Source organism: Merops nubicus, unplaced genomic scaffold (assembly GCF_000691845.1).
Source record: "Merops nubicus isolate BGI_N331 unplaced genomic scaffold, ASM69184v1 scaffold5474, whole genome shotgun sequence".
In the NCBI taxonomy this organism is placed as follows: domain Eukaryota; kingdom Metazoa; phylum Chordata; class Aves; order Coraciiformes; family Meropidae; genus Merops; species Merops nubicus.
The window spans coordinates 19,444-33,202 of NW_008604758.1; the positions used below are offsets into that span (position 1 = coordinate 19,444).

At 49.8% G+C, this 13,759-nt stretch overlaps 1 protein-coding gene across 1 annotated transcript in view; it reads left to right on the forward strand.

The window, feature by feature from the left end:
* The window catches only part of LOC103771792 (unconventional myosin-Vb-like), a gene marked incomplete at both ends in the record, with an annotated part of 29,187 nt that extends 15,579 nt beyond the window's left edge, over positions 1-13,608 (forward strand). The window contains 10 exons of the mRNA XM_008939104.1: positions 278-340; positions 1,948-2,187; positions 2,969-3,066; positions 6,673-6,750; positions 8,379-8,577; positions 8,973-9,066; positions 10,523-10,666; positions 11,056-11,207; positions 11,538-11,627; positions 13,458-13,608. Coding sequence (XP_008937352.1) covers positions 278-340; positions 1,948-2,187; positions 2,969-3,066; positions 6,673-6,750; positions 8,379-8,577; positions 8,973-9,066; positions 10,523-10,666; positions 11,056-11,207; positions 11,538-11,627; positions 13,458-13,608 — 1,309 coding nt within the window. The remainder of the gene's footprint in view (positions 1-277; positions 341-1,947; positions 2,188-2,968; positions 3,067-6,672; positions 6,751-8,378; positions 8,578-8,972; positions 9,067-10,522; positions 10,667-11,055; positions 11,208-11,537; positions 11,628-13,457) is intronic.
* Positions 13,609-13,759: the final 151 nt, after the last annotated feature.

Sequence of the window (13,759 nt, forward strand, 5' to 3'; positions counted from 1 at the left end):
ACCACCTCTCTGGGCAGCCTGGGCCAGGGGCTCACCACCTTCACAGTAAAACATTCCTCCCTTCTCTCCCATGTAAATCTCCCTCTTTTGGTTTCAAACCATCCCCCCTTGTCCTGTCCCAACAGGCCCTGCTCAAAAGTCTGTCCCCAGCTTTCTTCTAGGCCTCCTTGAAGTCCTGGAAAACCACCAGAAGCTCTCCCTGGAGCCTTCTCTTCTCCAGGCTGCCCAAGCTGTAACCCTGGCTGCTTTTAGATACAAATCTCTTTGATCCCTGCAGGTGATTGAAATGAAGACTGAAGTGACTTCAGACCACGAAGATTTTGCCTACAACAGCCTGAAGGTGAGTGGGGAGCTCCTGCTTAGTGCTGTAACCTATCACAGGGCTCCAGGAGCCCAAACTCTTCACCTGAACGTGGTGAGAACCCAAAACCTCCTCTACTTGGCTCCAGCCATTGGAGGTGGCAGTTGGGAAGCTGTGGCTCTCCATCAGCTGCTTGGCCTGAGGTGGACTCACAGATGTTTCTCTCTGGGGCAACATCTGCTCCAGTCTACCTGTTGTAGGGTCATTCATGGTGGTAACAAGTGGTGAAGGGTCCTTTCTCCAACCTTCCTTGGCTTTCCTTTGACATGAGACTGGAGGTCTCAGCAGTTTTGCTCTGCAGTAGATGTGAATTCTTGCAGCTGAAGCCAAATGTGCTTCTTCTCCCAAGCTCCAACTCCTCTTCTTGCCCATTTTCTGTGTGTTCCCAAGGTGCCACCTGGGTCAAAACTCACTAAATCTGTTGTGGGGATGGCAGGAGTAGCTTCCACCTCTCACCATAGTCCTCCTGTGTCTTCAGAGCTATTGTCCTGCCTTGCAATCCATCAAGCTCCAAATCCTTATGGTTCTACCTCCATCATTTTCTCCCTACAACACAGAAAACAACAAGGTGGTCACTGCCCCATCCCTGGAACCATCCCAGGGGAGGTTGGATGGAGCTCTGAGCAACCTGCTCTAGCTGCAGATGTCCCTGCTCCCTGCAGGGAGGTTGGTCTAGATGACCTTGAAAGGTCCTTTCTAACCCAAACCAGTCTGTGATCCTGTGATGCAGGACTGGAGGGATGTGAAACATCTCCCTGGTGGGACAGATGTCCCTGAGTCACCCCTGGGTACAACAAAAAGTTCCCCAGGGAAAAATCTATTTCCAGGTTTGGTTTTTTTTCAGGCTGGGGAAGGAGGAGGAGTTATGAAGGCACCAAGGAATCCTCACCAGGCCTTTGTGTTCCTAGCAGGAGCATGACCCATGGTGGGATTTCTCACTCTTTGCATAGCTGGGATGTTTCTTTCATCCCTGGGATGTTTCTTTCATCCCTTAGACAAAGCTCATTTCCTTTTCTTATCCTGTCAAGCAGCAGAACTGGAGGAGAGGGCAAATTCTTGGCATGAGAGTGCTAACCTCTGATTTAGATAGACTCCTACTTCACCCAGCACTGCCCTGCAAGCTCCATCCTGAAGAGTGAAGCTCTTTCCATCCCTGTGAACACCTGAGGACCTCTTCCACACACCCCCCCCCAACGTTGGGCAGAGTGTCAGTTGAAGTTTCAGGATGTTCTGACCGTGTGACTTGTGAAATCAATGAGCACTTTTGGGCTAAGCTGAAGAAAGAGCATTTCTCCCAGTGCAGGTAGAAATCACAGAACGTTTTGGGTGGGAAGGGACCTTCTAAGGTCATCCAGTCCAAGCCTTGTGCACTGAGCAGGGACAGCTGCCCCTAGAGCAGGTTGCTCAGAGCCCCCAACCAACCTCTCCTGGAATGGTCAAGCACCTCTCTGGGCATCCTGGGCCTGGATCTCACCCCCTTCAGTGTCCCAAACTCCTTCTCTCCAGTTGAAATCTCCTCTCTTGGAGTTTGGAGCCATCACCCCTCCCCTTGATGTAAACTGCTCCACCTGCTTTGGCTTTTCCAGAGGCAGGAACTGGAATCAGAGAACAAGAAGCTGAAAAATGAACTGAACGAGCTGAGGAAGGCCATGGCTGACAGAGCCACCCAAAACAACTCCTCCAACGACCTCCAGGACATCTACAACCTCCTCCTCAACCAGCTGAAGTCGGCCAACGAGGAGCTGGAGGTGCGGAAGGAAGAGGTGCTCATCCTGAGGACACAGATCATGAAGGCAGCCCAGCAAAAAGAAATGGGGAAGAACCTGGTAATGGAGAAGGTCTTGGGTTGGCTTTTCCTTTTCCCATTCTTGGACCTTCACCGAGCGATGACTTTTCTGCTTTGAGGAGGCTCTGGGTGGCAGGATGGAAGGGGGAGGTTGTAGGAGGTTCTGGAGGGTTGTAGGAGGTTCTGTCTATGGGTAAGACACAGTCCATGACATTTCAGACAGCTCAGGACTAGATGTTCCATGGTGGACTGTGCTGTTGGAGAGCTTTTGACCCCATCCCTGGTGAGATCTAGCCAGCCCACACTGAGGAACAGCTTCTCCAGCCCTACACCAAGGTGTGGTGGTCTGAGATGTTCCTGGTGAATGTTGTGTGACAACTGGCTTGTTCTGGAGGGAAATGAGGTGAGGAAAAGAGCTTCTAGACTAGAGTCTGCTCACTTGGTAGAGCTGTGATGTGTTTCTGCTGGTGTGAAGGCAAGAGAAGAGCCTGTCCCATCACAGTTGAGGGCTCTTCTCTTTGGAGGCTCTTCTGACTGAAGGGTGCAATTCCTAAAAACTCTCACTTGGGCTTTTTAAGCCTCTGCCTTATGGCTCCTTGAGGGTTTGTGTTTCAGACCACACAACCCCCTCATCTCCCTCTCAGGTTCACTCCATCTCCTAATCTCTGCTGCTGTCTACCCCCATGTCTGATTTCACAGAAGCTCTCCAGTCTGAGGGACACCCTGAGGAAACTTAAGGACAACGGGGGGTTGTTGAGGATCAGGAGCTCAGAGGATGCATTCAGGATGTCATGCTGTTGTGTTTTGCATGTTGAATTTAGGAGAGCATCACCACCACTGCCAGCTGGCCCAACAGTGACAAACACATTGACCAGGAGGACGCCATCGAAGCCTACCAGGGGATGTGTGAGACCAACCGGTAAGTGGGGGCCCCACCCAAGCTGGAGACATCCACACCAAAGTCAACAGCAAGGCTCAGAGAGAGGTCACAGCTGCTGGGTTCTGCTCTGGACCTTGGCTCGAGGGTGGATCCTAAAGATGGGACCCAAGATGCAAGTCTTGGGACGGGGGAAGAGCCCTTGAGGTTGGGGCGGCGTGTCCCTGAGGGCGAGGAGATGTTGGGCAGGTGGAAAAGCCAAGGTAGATGTGAGCAAAACTGGATTTTGGCTTGCTTCCAGTACAGAAATAGTAGCAAGAGTGAGATTTTGGAGTCTTTTTAGGAGTTCCTTATTTGAAGGAAGTCCTCATGCTATGCTGGAGAAGACCACAGGGTTCTCCTCTGGTTTGCCCAGAGGCAGAAAGCCCCGTGGTGGTGAAGTGAGATCAAACACAAGCTGGCAACACCCAGATTGCTCTTCTTGTGTCAAAACTGAGAATTGGAAACCTTTCTTCAACGATGGCTTTCCTGCAAGGGTTAATACTGTGAACGTGTGTCCATCCTTGGAGCAACCCCAGGCTCCTGTGGTGAGGTGTTCAGTCAATCCTTGCAGCTATCCAGGAGGACATCAAGTGATAAAGTTGTATCTTGCAAGAAGACAAAATGAAACAGATTAAACATCAAGATAATATGTTTTCTTGCAAGGAGATTGGGTGTTCATCTCCTTTTCTCTTGAGAAATACACCTTGGAGGCTTTCTTCCTAAATCATTTGGGTTCAGGAGGTAGTCAGAAGACCCAACCCTTGTGGATCAATGGCTTTTAATACACTCTGCCACTTTGTCAAGTGGTTGCAGAAGGTTGTTAGGAGTCCAGGCTGGGCAAGACCATGACTTAATTAGGATTTAATCTGTACCTGTATGAATATGAGCCAAGACTTTTGAAGGAAGCATGAAAAAGTGAAGAGTTGCTCAATGCATCTCATCTAGGATGACAACCTGTGGAGATCTCCTGGTGCACGAGCACAGAGATGGGCTTGCTGGAAGGGCTGGGTTCCACACACATCCTGAAGACCCTTGATGGCTGGTAGTTCTCCCAGAGAGGTTCTACCAGCTTTTACTTCATCCCAGAGACCTGAAGGAGTGGGGGGTGTTGGGGTCCAGGACTCTGGTGACACTTGTTTCTCAGCAGCATCATGTCTTGGTGGATCAAGACCAGTGTTTGGTTTCTTTCTTTCTATTTCCCATTACCTACTTGCTTTCCTGAAGTGACCTTGCTGATGAAAGTCCTCCCCCTCCTCCAGTAGAGGTGAGGAGATTGATTTCACCATCACCTTGTTGTCAGTAAATCAATGGCCCTCAACATCCTTCCTGCTCCAAGGTGGGATTTTTGGGTCACTTCATCAATTCCATCCATTTTCTCTTGATCATCTTCCAATTTCCTCCTGGAGCTGTGGACACTGGTGTGGGATGTGAGGTCCCACCAGCAGGCACAGCTTTAACTGCTCCCCAGGGGCACCGACCACCTCTCTGGGCAACCTGGGCATGGAGCTCACCACCCTCCCAGTGAAGAACTTCTTCCTTTGATGCCAGGTCAAGGAGAAGTTTGAATTAAAAGCAACCCCTTAGAAACAAGGTGGACTCAGCTTTTTTTTGACCTGATTTTGGTTTTCTCTTTTCCTCTTGCTGATTTTTGCTGACTGTAAAGTTTTGTTCCTCCCTCACTTCTTGGGATCTTTCTTTTGAGCCTCTTTGGTCTTGGTGGAAACGTTGAGCCAACAAAAAATTCACTTCTGTGATTTCTGTAGAATCCATGGCTCTCATTTTTCTTCTGGGTGAATCCCACCTGCAGCTGCCCAGTGAAGCACTGACCTCATGTGGAGGATGCTCCCTGCTGGACCATCCCAGAGGAGGCCACAACAATTGTCCAAGGGCTGGAAGCCCTCTGCTGGGAGCCCAGCAGGAGAGAGTTGGGCTGGGGCAGCTGAGAGGAGAAGGCTCCAGCTGAGGAGACCTTCTGGTGGCCTTTCAGTCCTTCAAGGGGGCCTGGAAGAAAGCTGAGGACAAACTTTTGAGCAGGGGCTGTTGGGACAGGTCAAGGGTTAGTTGCAGATGTCCCTGCTCCCTGCAGGGAAGTTGGACTAATTAACTTGATTAGCTAAAAAGAATCCTTTTTGGCTTTTCATGTCCTGGTCAATATGAATTTAAGGTCATCCAGGAGAATGCATCTCCTGGGAGATTTCCCAGGTTGCTGATGTGCCATAAATAATGAGGAGCAAGTTGTGTCAAAGGAGGTTTAGGTTGGACAGGAGGACAAATGTCTTCATGGGAAGGGTTGTTTTGTGTCCCTCACCCCACATCTCCAGGGCTTGGAAACCCCTCCAGGGGTGGGGACTCCACCACTGCCCTGGGCAGCCTGGCACAGCCCTGCACAGCCCTTGCCAGGGAGACATTGCTCCTCAGGGCCAACCTCAACCTCCCCTGGGGCAACCTGAGGCTGGTTCCTCTTGTCCTGTCCCTTGTTCCTTGGGAGAAGAGACTGACCCCAACCTGGGGTTCTTGTTGACTCCCAATATAGGGTATCCATGCTTCTTTCAGGGACTTTCCTGCACTTTATAACCTAAAAAACTCCAACTATTAAGTGGAAACTTCTTGTATTAAAGTGAGATGAGATTCTTCTGGATGGATACAGAGAAGATTAGATCTCAAGGAAACAAATATCCAGGAGCTGGTTGGTCTGAAGGTTGCTCTAAGGAAAGACTGTTTGGCTTGATGATTGAGGAGACCCTCCACTGGAGTAGAAGGAAGAGAATTTATTTTAAACCAGTAGAATTTGCTGCAGAAGGAAGGAAATGGAGAAAGTTGGCTCAAAAGTGGCTTATTAGTGAGATGTGGCAGAGAGCAGAAGGTCTGGAAGAGGAGTGAGCTGCTCCAAGGTGTCAGTAGAAAATGGGGTTGGAAGTTCACGTGGGATCTTCCAGCTCAAAAATAGTTATTTTTGGGGTGGGGGAGAAGCAAGAAGCCTGTTGGGAGTTGCTAAAGATCACTCTGCTTTTCATTGGACCTCCTCTGGGTTTGGACCTTTCTTCCTCTACCCTTTGTGTTGACTTCTGCTTTCTCATTTGTCCTTCATGGTCCTTTTTTCTTCTCCCTGGCTTTCAAGAGTCAGGATTTAATGAGGATTTGAGGCAGCTGCTGTGCTGTGGACTTGTCAGTTCTTCCCATCAAACAAGAAACAATTTACCCCTCCAGAAATGACAACTCTGGCCCTGACCTCCAGGAGCTGGGCTTATTTGGGTCAAAGCAGGAACATCTCAGGAGTGGTGATAACCCCCAAGGAGGTTGGAGCTGGGATGGAGCAATGATCACTTCCACCCTGAATGATTTGGGGTCGCCACGTTGGCCGTGGTGGGTCAGGGAAAAAAGGACATGAGGCCACGTTTCCCAGCTGGAGAAGGAGGAGAAGCTCCACCAGCCCTGCTGGAGGAAGCATGACCAGGGTGTGGTTCTCCTCCCCCATGCTGGGAAAGGAGACACAATGCCATGAAACAAAGACCTGAAGGAGGGTTCTGCACCTTTGCCCTTTTCATTGTAACTGACCTTTTGTCTTTCTCTGTCTTCTCCTGTCCTTCTCCTGACCTTTACTTCTAGCAAGACTGAGGACTGGGGGTATCTCAATGAAGATGGAGAGCTGGGCTTGGCTTACCAAGGCTTAAAGCAAGTTGCCAGGTCAAACCCTTTCTTTTATTCCCCTCACCTCTTCCTCTCCTCTCTCCCTCCCCCTCTTGGTTCTTTCCCTTCCTCTGCTCTCATCCCCTTGTCCTCCACAGGACCTGTGGTCCTCTCCACTGGAGGAAACGAGACCCTCCTCTTGTTCTCAGAGGAGTTGTTGTGGTTCCAACTGGGCCTTGCTGCAGGTGGTTGGTTGGCACCAAGGCCTGAGCTGGGATTCAGTAAGAACAATGTTCCATTTCTGAGAAATTGGGTGATAAAGGGGTTGGGAAGCTCATCTCCAGGAACCACCTCCTCAAAAAAAACCCCTTGTAGATGTTTTATTCTGAATGATGCTGAGATACAGCACCTCCTGAAAGTGTTTTCTCCCAACCTTTGTCAGAAGTGGAGTCCTTGTGCTTGCCTTGCATGCTCCCATCCATCTGCTGCCTGCTGGGGTGAGGAGGAAGGTGTGTGGTGGACATGCAGTGCCAGCCTTCCACAGCTCACCCCACGTCCTGCTATGAGGGGCACACACCCCCCAGCAGGACACCTTGGGACCATGCCTCCAACCTCCACATCTCCTGGGGGTGCTGGTGCTTCTCAGAGGATCTCTCAGCTGCCAGCTCCTGAAGGTTTAGAAACAGAAATGGAGAGGAAAGCAAGGCAGAAGGACTCTGGGTTTCTTCTCCTGCTTCAACCTGGTGCTTGGAAGAGCTGATCATTAAATGTTCATCCAGCTCTGCTCTCCTGCAGGGTTGGTATGAGGCTCCAAGATAAGATTTATCTCAAACGAGCTGATTAAGGACAGGAAAAGTTCAACCAAACTTTGGTATGAAGTAACCTAAAACAGTCCTATCTAGAGGGATCTGAGTCAAACCAGCCCCAAAAAAATACCAGGGTTGACTCATTTGTTTTTCAAAGCAAGGTAGGAACCCAAGTTTCTAGGAGGAGTGTGTTTTTTCTGAGGCTGGCTCATGGTTAAATCCAAACCCACGTGAAGAAATGAAATGGAAATGAAATGGAAATGAAATGCTTTATACTCCTCTCCTGGTGGGCCTTTGTTTCCAAGCCTTTGAAGGAGGGAGCTCCTGACAAGATGATTGCAAAGCTGAGTGTGTTGTTGCCCATGTTGCTGTAGCTGGAAAAACCCCCCCTTCTATTGTTCTGCTGGAAAATGGGAGCAGAGATTGGGTGCTTTAGATCTTCTAACAGCAACCAAAAAACTTACCCTAAAATCTAGGAGAAGGATGAATGGTTTTCATCCAGAAGCTTTCCACAGGAAACCTGTTCTTTTATACAGTCCTTCACAAAGCTGTGCCCAGGAGAGCACATCCATGAGCTACAGCAAGGACATGGGCTTGGGCATCCCCATGGGTCCTTCCTCCTCTTTGCCACCATCTCCTTTTATCAGCTGGGACTAACACTTGGCAGTTTCAGGCTTGATGGTCCTTCATCAAAGTCCTCATCCCTTCTAGAGTCACTTCTGTGAGGCCTCTTGAGAGAACTGGTGGACTGAAGAGTGGTGGCCACCAAATAAATGTTCTACCAACCCTTCAGCTCAGCAATTCCATCCCCTCAGGGTTGTCCAGGTGCTGAGGGCAAGGGCTGAAGTCGTGGACTGATGGGTGTGGTCCTCTCCTCAGGTTGCTGGAAGCACAGCTCCAGGATCAGAGGAGAGAATACGAGGAGGAGGTGGAAGCTCTGAAAAACCAAGTGGATGCAATGAAAGAAGAGCTGGAGAAACAGCAACAGACTTTCCTGCAGACCCTGCAGCTCTCTCCAGAGGCCCAAGTGGAGTTTGGACTTCAGCAAGAGATCACACGTCTCACCAATGAGAATCTGGTAAGAGCCCAAGGAAGAGGGGAAGGAAAAAGGGGTTGAGAGAAAGGAGGTAGGAGCTGTGAAGGTCTGAAGGTTGGGCCCTCCTGGGTTCAGCTGAAGGCTTCTTGCCTTTCTCAACAACACGAGTGTCCAAGTAGTGTTGGAACCACTTCAATAGGATTGAACAACCAGGAGTCAAAGGCTTTTGATGGTGTGTTGTGAGAACTTCCTGCTCAGAGCTCCTCCTGGAAGCAGCAGGTGCACAACATCCATGGTCATAGAACCACAGAAGCGTTTTGGTTGGAAGAGACTTTTAAGATCGTAGAGTCCAACTGTTAACCCAACACTGCCAGGTCCCCACTGAACCAGGTTCTTCATCACCACATCTTCCACAGCTTGGAGCTTTTCTTTTTCAGGATCTTAAAGAATTGCTGGAGAAGTTGGAAAAGAATGAAAAGAAGCTGAAGAAGCAGCTGAAGATTTACATGAAGAAGGTCCAAGATTTTGAAGGTGATTTGGCTGTTGGTGGACATTGGGGTGGGGGAACAGCACATTCTGGGACCAAGCAGAGTCAGAATCACAGAATTGTTTGGGTTGGAAGAGACCTTTCAGATAGAGTCCAACCCTTCCCCCATCCCTGCCAGGTCCCCACTGCCCCGTGTCCCTCACCCCACATCTCCAGGGCTTGGAAACCCCTCCAGGGGTGGGGACTCCACCACTGCCCTGGGCAGCCTGGCACAGCCCTGGAAGACATTGCTCCTCAGGGCCAACCTCAACCTCCCCTGGGGCAACTTGAGGCTGGTTCCTCTTGTCCAGTCCCTTGTTCCCAACCCCCCCCTGGCTCCAGGCTCCTGTCAGGAGCTGTGCAGAGCCAGAAGGTCTCCCCTGAGCCTCCTTTGCGCCAGGCTCAGCACCCCCAGCTCCCTCAGCTGCTCCTCCCCCCACTTGGCCTCTAGACCCTTCCCCAGCAGCTCCGTTGCCCTTCTCTGGCCACGCTCCAGCCCCTCAAGGTCCTGCTGGAAGGGGGGGGCCCAAAACTGACCCCAGGATTTGAGGAGCAGCCTCCCCAGTGCCCAGTCCTAGGGGACAATCCCTGCCCTGCTCCTGCTGGCCACACCAGTGCTGCTCCAAGCCAGGCTGCTGGTGGCCTCCTTGGCCACCTGGGCACACGCTGCCTCATCTCCAGCTGCCTGTCCACCAACCCCCCAGGTCCTTTTCCCCCAGGCACTTTCCAGCCCCTCTCCCCCAGCCTGGAGCACTGCAGGGGGTTGATGTGACCCAAGGGCAGGACCCAGCCCTTGGTGCTGTTGAACCTCATCCCGTTGGCCTTGGTCCATTGATCCATGCTGGGCAGATGAGAGATACAGGTTGGAGACCAGTGGCTCTGCAGTTCTGCTTTCCACCCAGGCAGAATATGGGAGGCTGAGGTCTATTTTTATTGCCTGGCTGGTGTTTTTTCCACCTCTGTGAAAATGACCCACTAAAAAGCTTCTCACAGGGTTACTCCCTTCTAGTCTGTGGTTCCTCAGCAAATAAAGTCCCAGATTCACACAGATTCCCAGCAGGGTGGGGTTGGAAGGGACCTCTGGAGATGATCTCCTCCAACCCCCCTGCTCCAGCAGGTCACCCAGGGTCACAGCCAGGTGGGTTTGGGATCTCTCCAGAGCAGGAGACTCCACAGCCTCTCTGGGCAGCTGCTCCAGGCTCTGCACCCTCACCCCAAAGAAGTTTTTCATTATATCTTCATCTTCTCCTCTTTTGATCCAACTCTTGCCCTCTCCCTCAGAGCCAGACCCACTGCTGAGCACTCATTCCAGACCAGGTTCTTCCTCTTTTGCCAAGTCAAAGCTGATGGCAGTGTTGGAACCTTAATGCTTTGAGCTGATGTCTTCTCCAAGGCTGGTGGAGGACATGAAGAGCTGCCCATCACCAGGTCCCACCTGCCATGTTCTTCTTCTCTTCCCAGCATCCCAAGCTGTGGTACCAGCAGAGAGGAGGCAGCAGGAGCCTAACATGCAAGTTGCTGTCCAGAGGAAGGAGAAAGATTTTCAGGGCATGTTGGAGTACTACAAAGAAGATGAACCACTCCTCATCCGAAACCTCATCACAGGTGAGGAGCTTCTCTGCCTGGCTCTTCCTTCTCTGGCCTGGAAGAGGTGGTGAAGTTGACATCTCAAGATGTTTGAGCTGCAGGTTTTTGCTGAGGGGAGTTTGGGTAGGTCAAGCCACCCATGTCATGAATTCAGGCTTCAGTGCAGCTAGTTCCACCTCCCCAAGCCCTGGTGCTGCAGCCCTTCTTCTTCAGCCAGCTCCAGGAGGTCCACCTGACCAGCAGTGGGACCTCTTGGTGGTCTGCCCACGCTGCAGAACCACAACTTCATCTTCCCTAGAGCTGGAGGGGAGGGGTTGACCTGGGCACACCTCCAGCTCTGGTGCTCACTTGGGAGTTGGTGAGTTTTAAGATGATTTTTTTGGTAAGAAGACCTCTAAACCTTCTAGATCTCAAGCCCCAGACAGTGTCTTCTGCTGTTCCCTGCCTTCCTGCCTACATCCTCTACATGTGCCTCAGGCATGCAGACTACATCAACGATGACCAGAAAGTGCATTCCCTGCTCACCTCCACCATCAACAGCATCAAGAAGGTCCTGAAGGTGGGTGTCCATTCTCTTGTCTTGGAGCTGAGGTGCTGTAGGGTGGTTATGAGCAGCTTGAAGCATCTTGAGACTCACCTCTCCTGGTGCTATTCAAACCCAGGGAGTCTTACAGCTTCTCTTTTTAGGAGAACAAGGAGAATTTGGATCTCAGTGGTGAAACTGTTGGTGTTTAGAGATCTAAAAACCTTTTCAGGGAAGAAATGACTCATGCAGGAAGAGAGAACTTCCTGATTCTGAGGAGGGGGGAACTCAAAATCACTTTATCTTGCCATGCCAACATCCTCCACTGGAAGGGGGAGGTTCTCAGGTGTCTTCATTCTTCTCCAGAAGCACAGCAATGACTTTGAGATGACATCCTTCTGGCTGGCCAACACGTGTCGCCTCCTGCACTGTTTGAAGCAGTACAGTGGAGACGTGGTAAGAAACCTCCCCTTGGTCTTGAAGTAGAGCAGGAGACCTTCAAGAAGGGTCTTCACCTCTCCTGGGTCTGGTGGCTTCCCTCTGGCTGTGATAGGGAGGCACTTCTGGCTTTCCTTCCTTCCTTCAGTTATAAGATGATAGAATCATGGATGGGTTGGGTTGGGAGGGACCTTTCAAGGTCATCTTTTCCAACTTACACTGAGCAGGGACATCTGCAGCTAGAGCAGGTTGCTCAGCGCTCCATCCAACCTCACCTGGGATGGTTCCAGGGATGGGGCAGTGACCACCTCTCTGGGCAGCCTGGGCCAGGGGCTCACCACCCTCAGGGTCAAACATTTCTTCCTTCTCTCCAGTCTGAACTAGACCAGAGGTTCATGGGCTTGCACCAAGAGAAGACATTCAAGAGCTGAAACCAAGACCCTTAGAACCCAACCCCCAACAGACCAGTTTCTATTTCAGAGCCCACCCTACACTTGGTTTTGTGTCAACAGGGGATTTCCTTCTGCTAGGCTCTTTTTGAAGGCTCTTCCTCTGGTCTCAGGTCCCACAGCTTTTCATCAACCTGGATTTTTAGACAGGGGAAAAACTCTTCCAAATTTTGCATATTTCTACTGATTCTTTGATTTTTTCTTCTTTTGGGTTCAACGAGTTGAAAAACTCACCCTTTGAGAGAGCAAAAATCACCAGGGGAAGGAAATCCTCTCTCATTTCTTGCCACCTCAGTGATATTTGATAAGTCACAATAAGTTTTATTATACCTGACACCTCCTGGCTAAATTAGATCATCACAGTCCCTTCATGTCCTGGGTATGAAACCTTCAACAGAGCCACATTTCTGCCACTTCTCACTGAGTCTTGACTTGTGTTGGGTCTGTTGAAGGATCAAGCTTTAGGAATAAATCAAAAAAAATATTCATGGCATGAAATTTGGATCCAATTGGATCCAATGGGATCAAATGAACTGTTCCAGCCCTTCCCAGGAGGTAAATCCTCAGGGCTGGACTTGCAAGATTTCCAGTCAACAGGAAAATAATTTAAGTTTGCCCTCTTCTGCCTGGAGAACAACATGACATGTGAATGAAAACCCCCAGAAAACCACCAGAGCTAGAAAAAAACCAACCAAATTTCCATTTCACTTTGCTTGCTGTGATTTAGTGTGTTAAAGGAACCAGATTTTTGCAAATTCAGTTGATAATTGGAGGGAAAAACAAAAGAGAGGGGGGGAAAAAAAACCAATTCTGAGCAGTTTCCCAAATACCTCTTGAGTTGGGAACCCATGAATATCTGAGGCCAGTTCCTTGGAGAGGTTTCAGGCTTTCAAATCAATGTAAAATGTTGTCAAAGCACTTAGAGTGTGTTTTATTTTTATTCTTTCTGAAGTATTTCTCTCCAAATCTCTCTTTTCTCATCAATCATTGTGATGATCTCATCAATAATTGCTCAGGGATGAACAAATTAAAGATTTGGTATTGTTTTGCTATTAAAATTTGGGGGGGGGGGGGGCTGAGGTGACTTTTTCCAGTTTATACATATTCCAATTAATAAACATGCTAAGGATAAAATGAACAAAACTTCTCATTTAATATTTTTCTTTCTAAAACAGCCCTTGAGAAAGAAATGGTGAAAACAAGGCTGAGGAAATCGGGGGGGGGGATGATGAGTCTTGATCTTTGCTCTAACAGACTAAAAATGGACTTTGGGACCATCTGGATCTCTTGTGCTCAAAAGATTTCTTTTGAATATTTTAAGAAAGGGTTTTTTAAATAATTTCCTGGGCTCTAAAGAGGTGGAATAATCAAAGCAAGGGTTTTAATCTCCTTTCTTCAGGGTTTCATGACCCAAAACACGGCGAAGCAGAACGAGCACTGCCTGAAGAACTTTGACTTGACAGCATACCGTGAGGTGCTGAGCCAGCTCTCCATCCAGATCTACCAGCAGCTCATCAAGGTAGCAGAGGGCATCCTCCAACCCATGGCTGGTGAGTTCCCAGCACCTCAGCTTCTAGGAGAGTTGGGTTCTTCTGGAATTAGCTGCTCGAGTTGGTTTTCAGGAGTTCATGTGCTGCTAACGGGACCTCTCCCAAAGGAGAGATCTACAGCTGGGAGAGAGGTCCAACAAGGGGCCTGCCC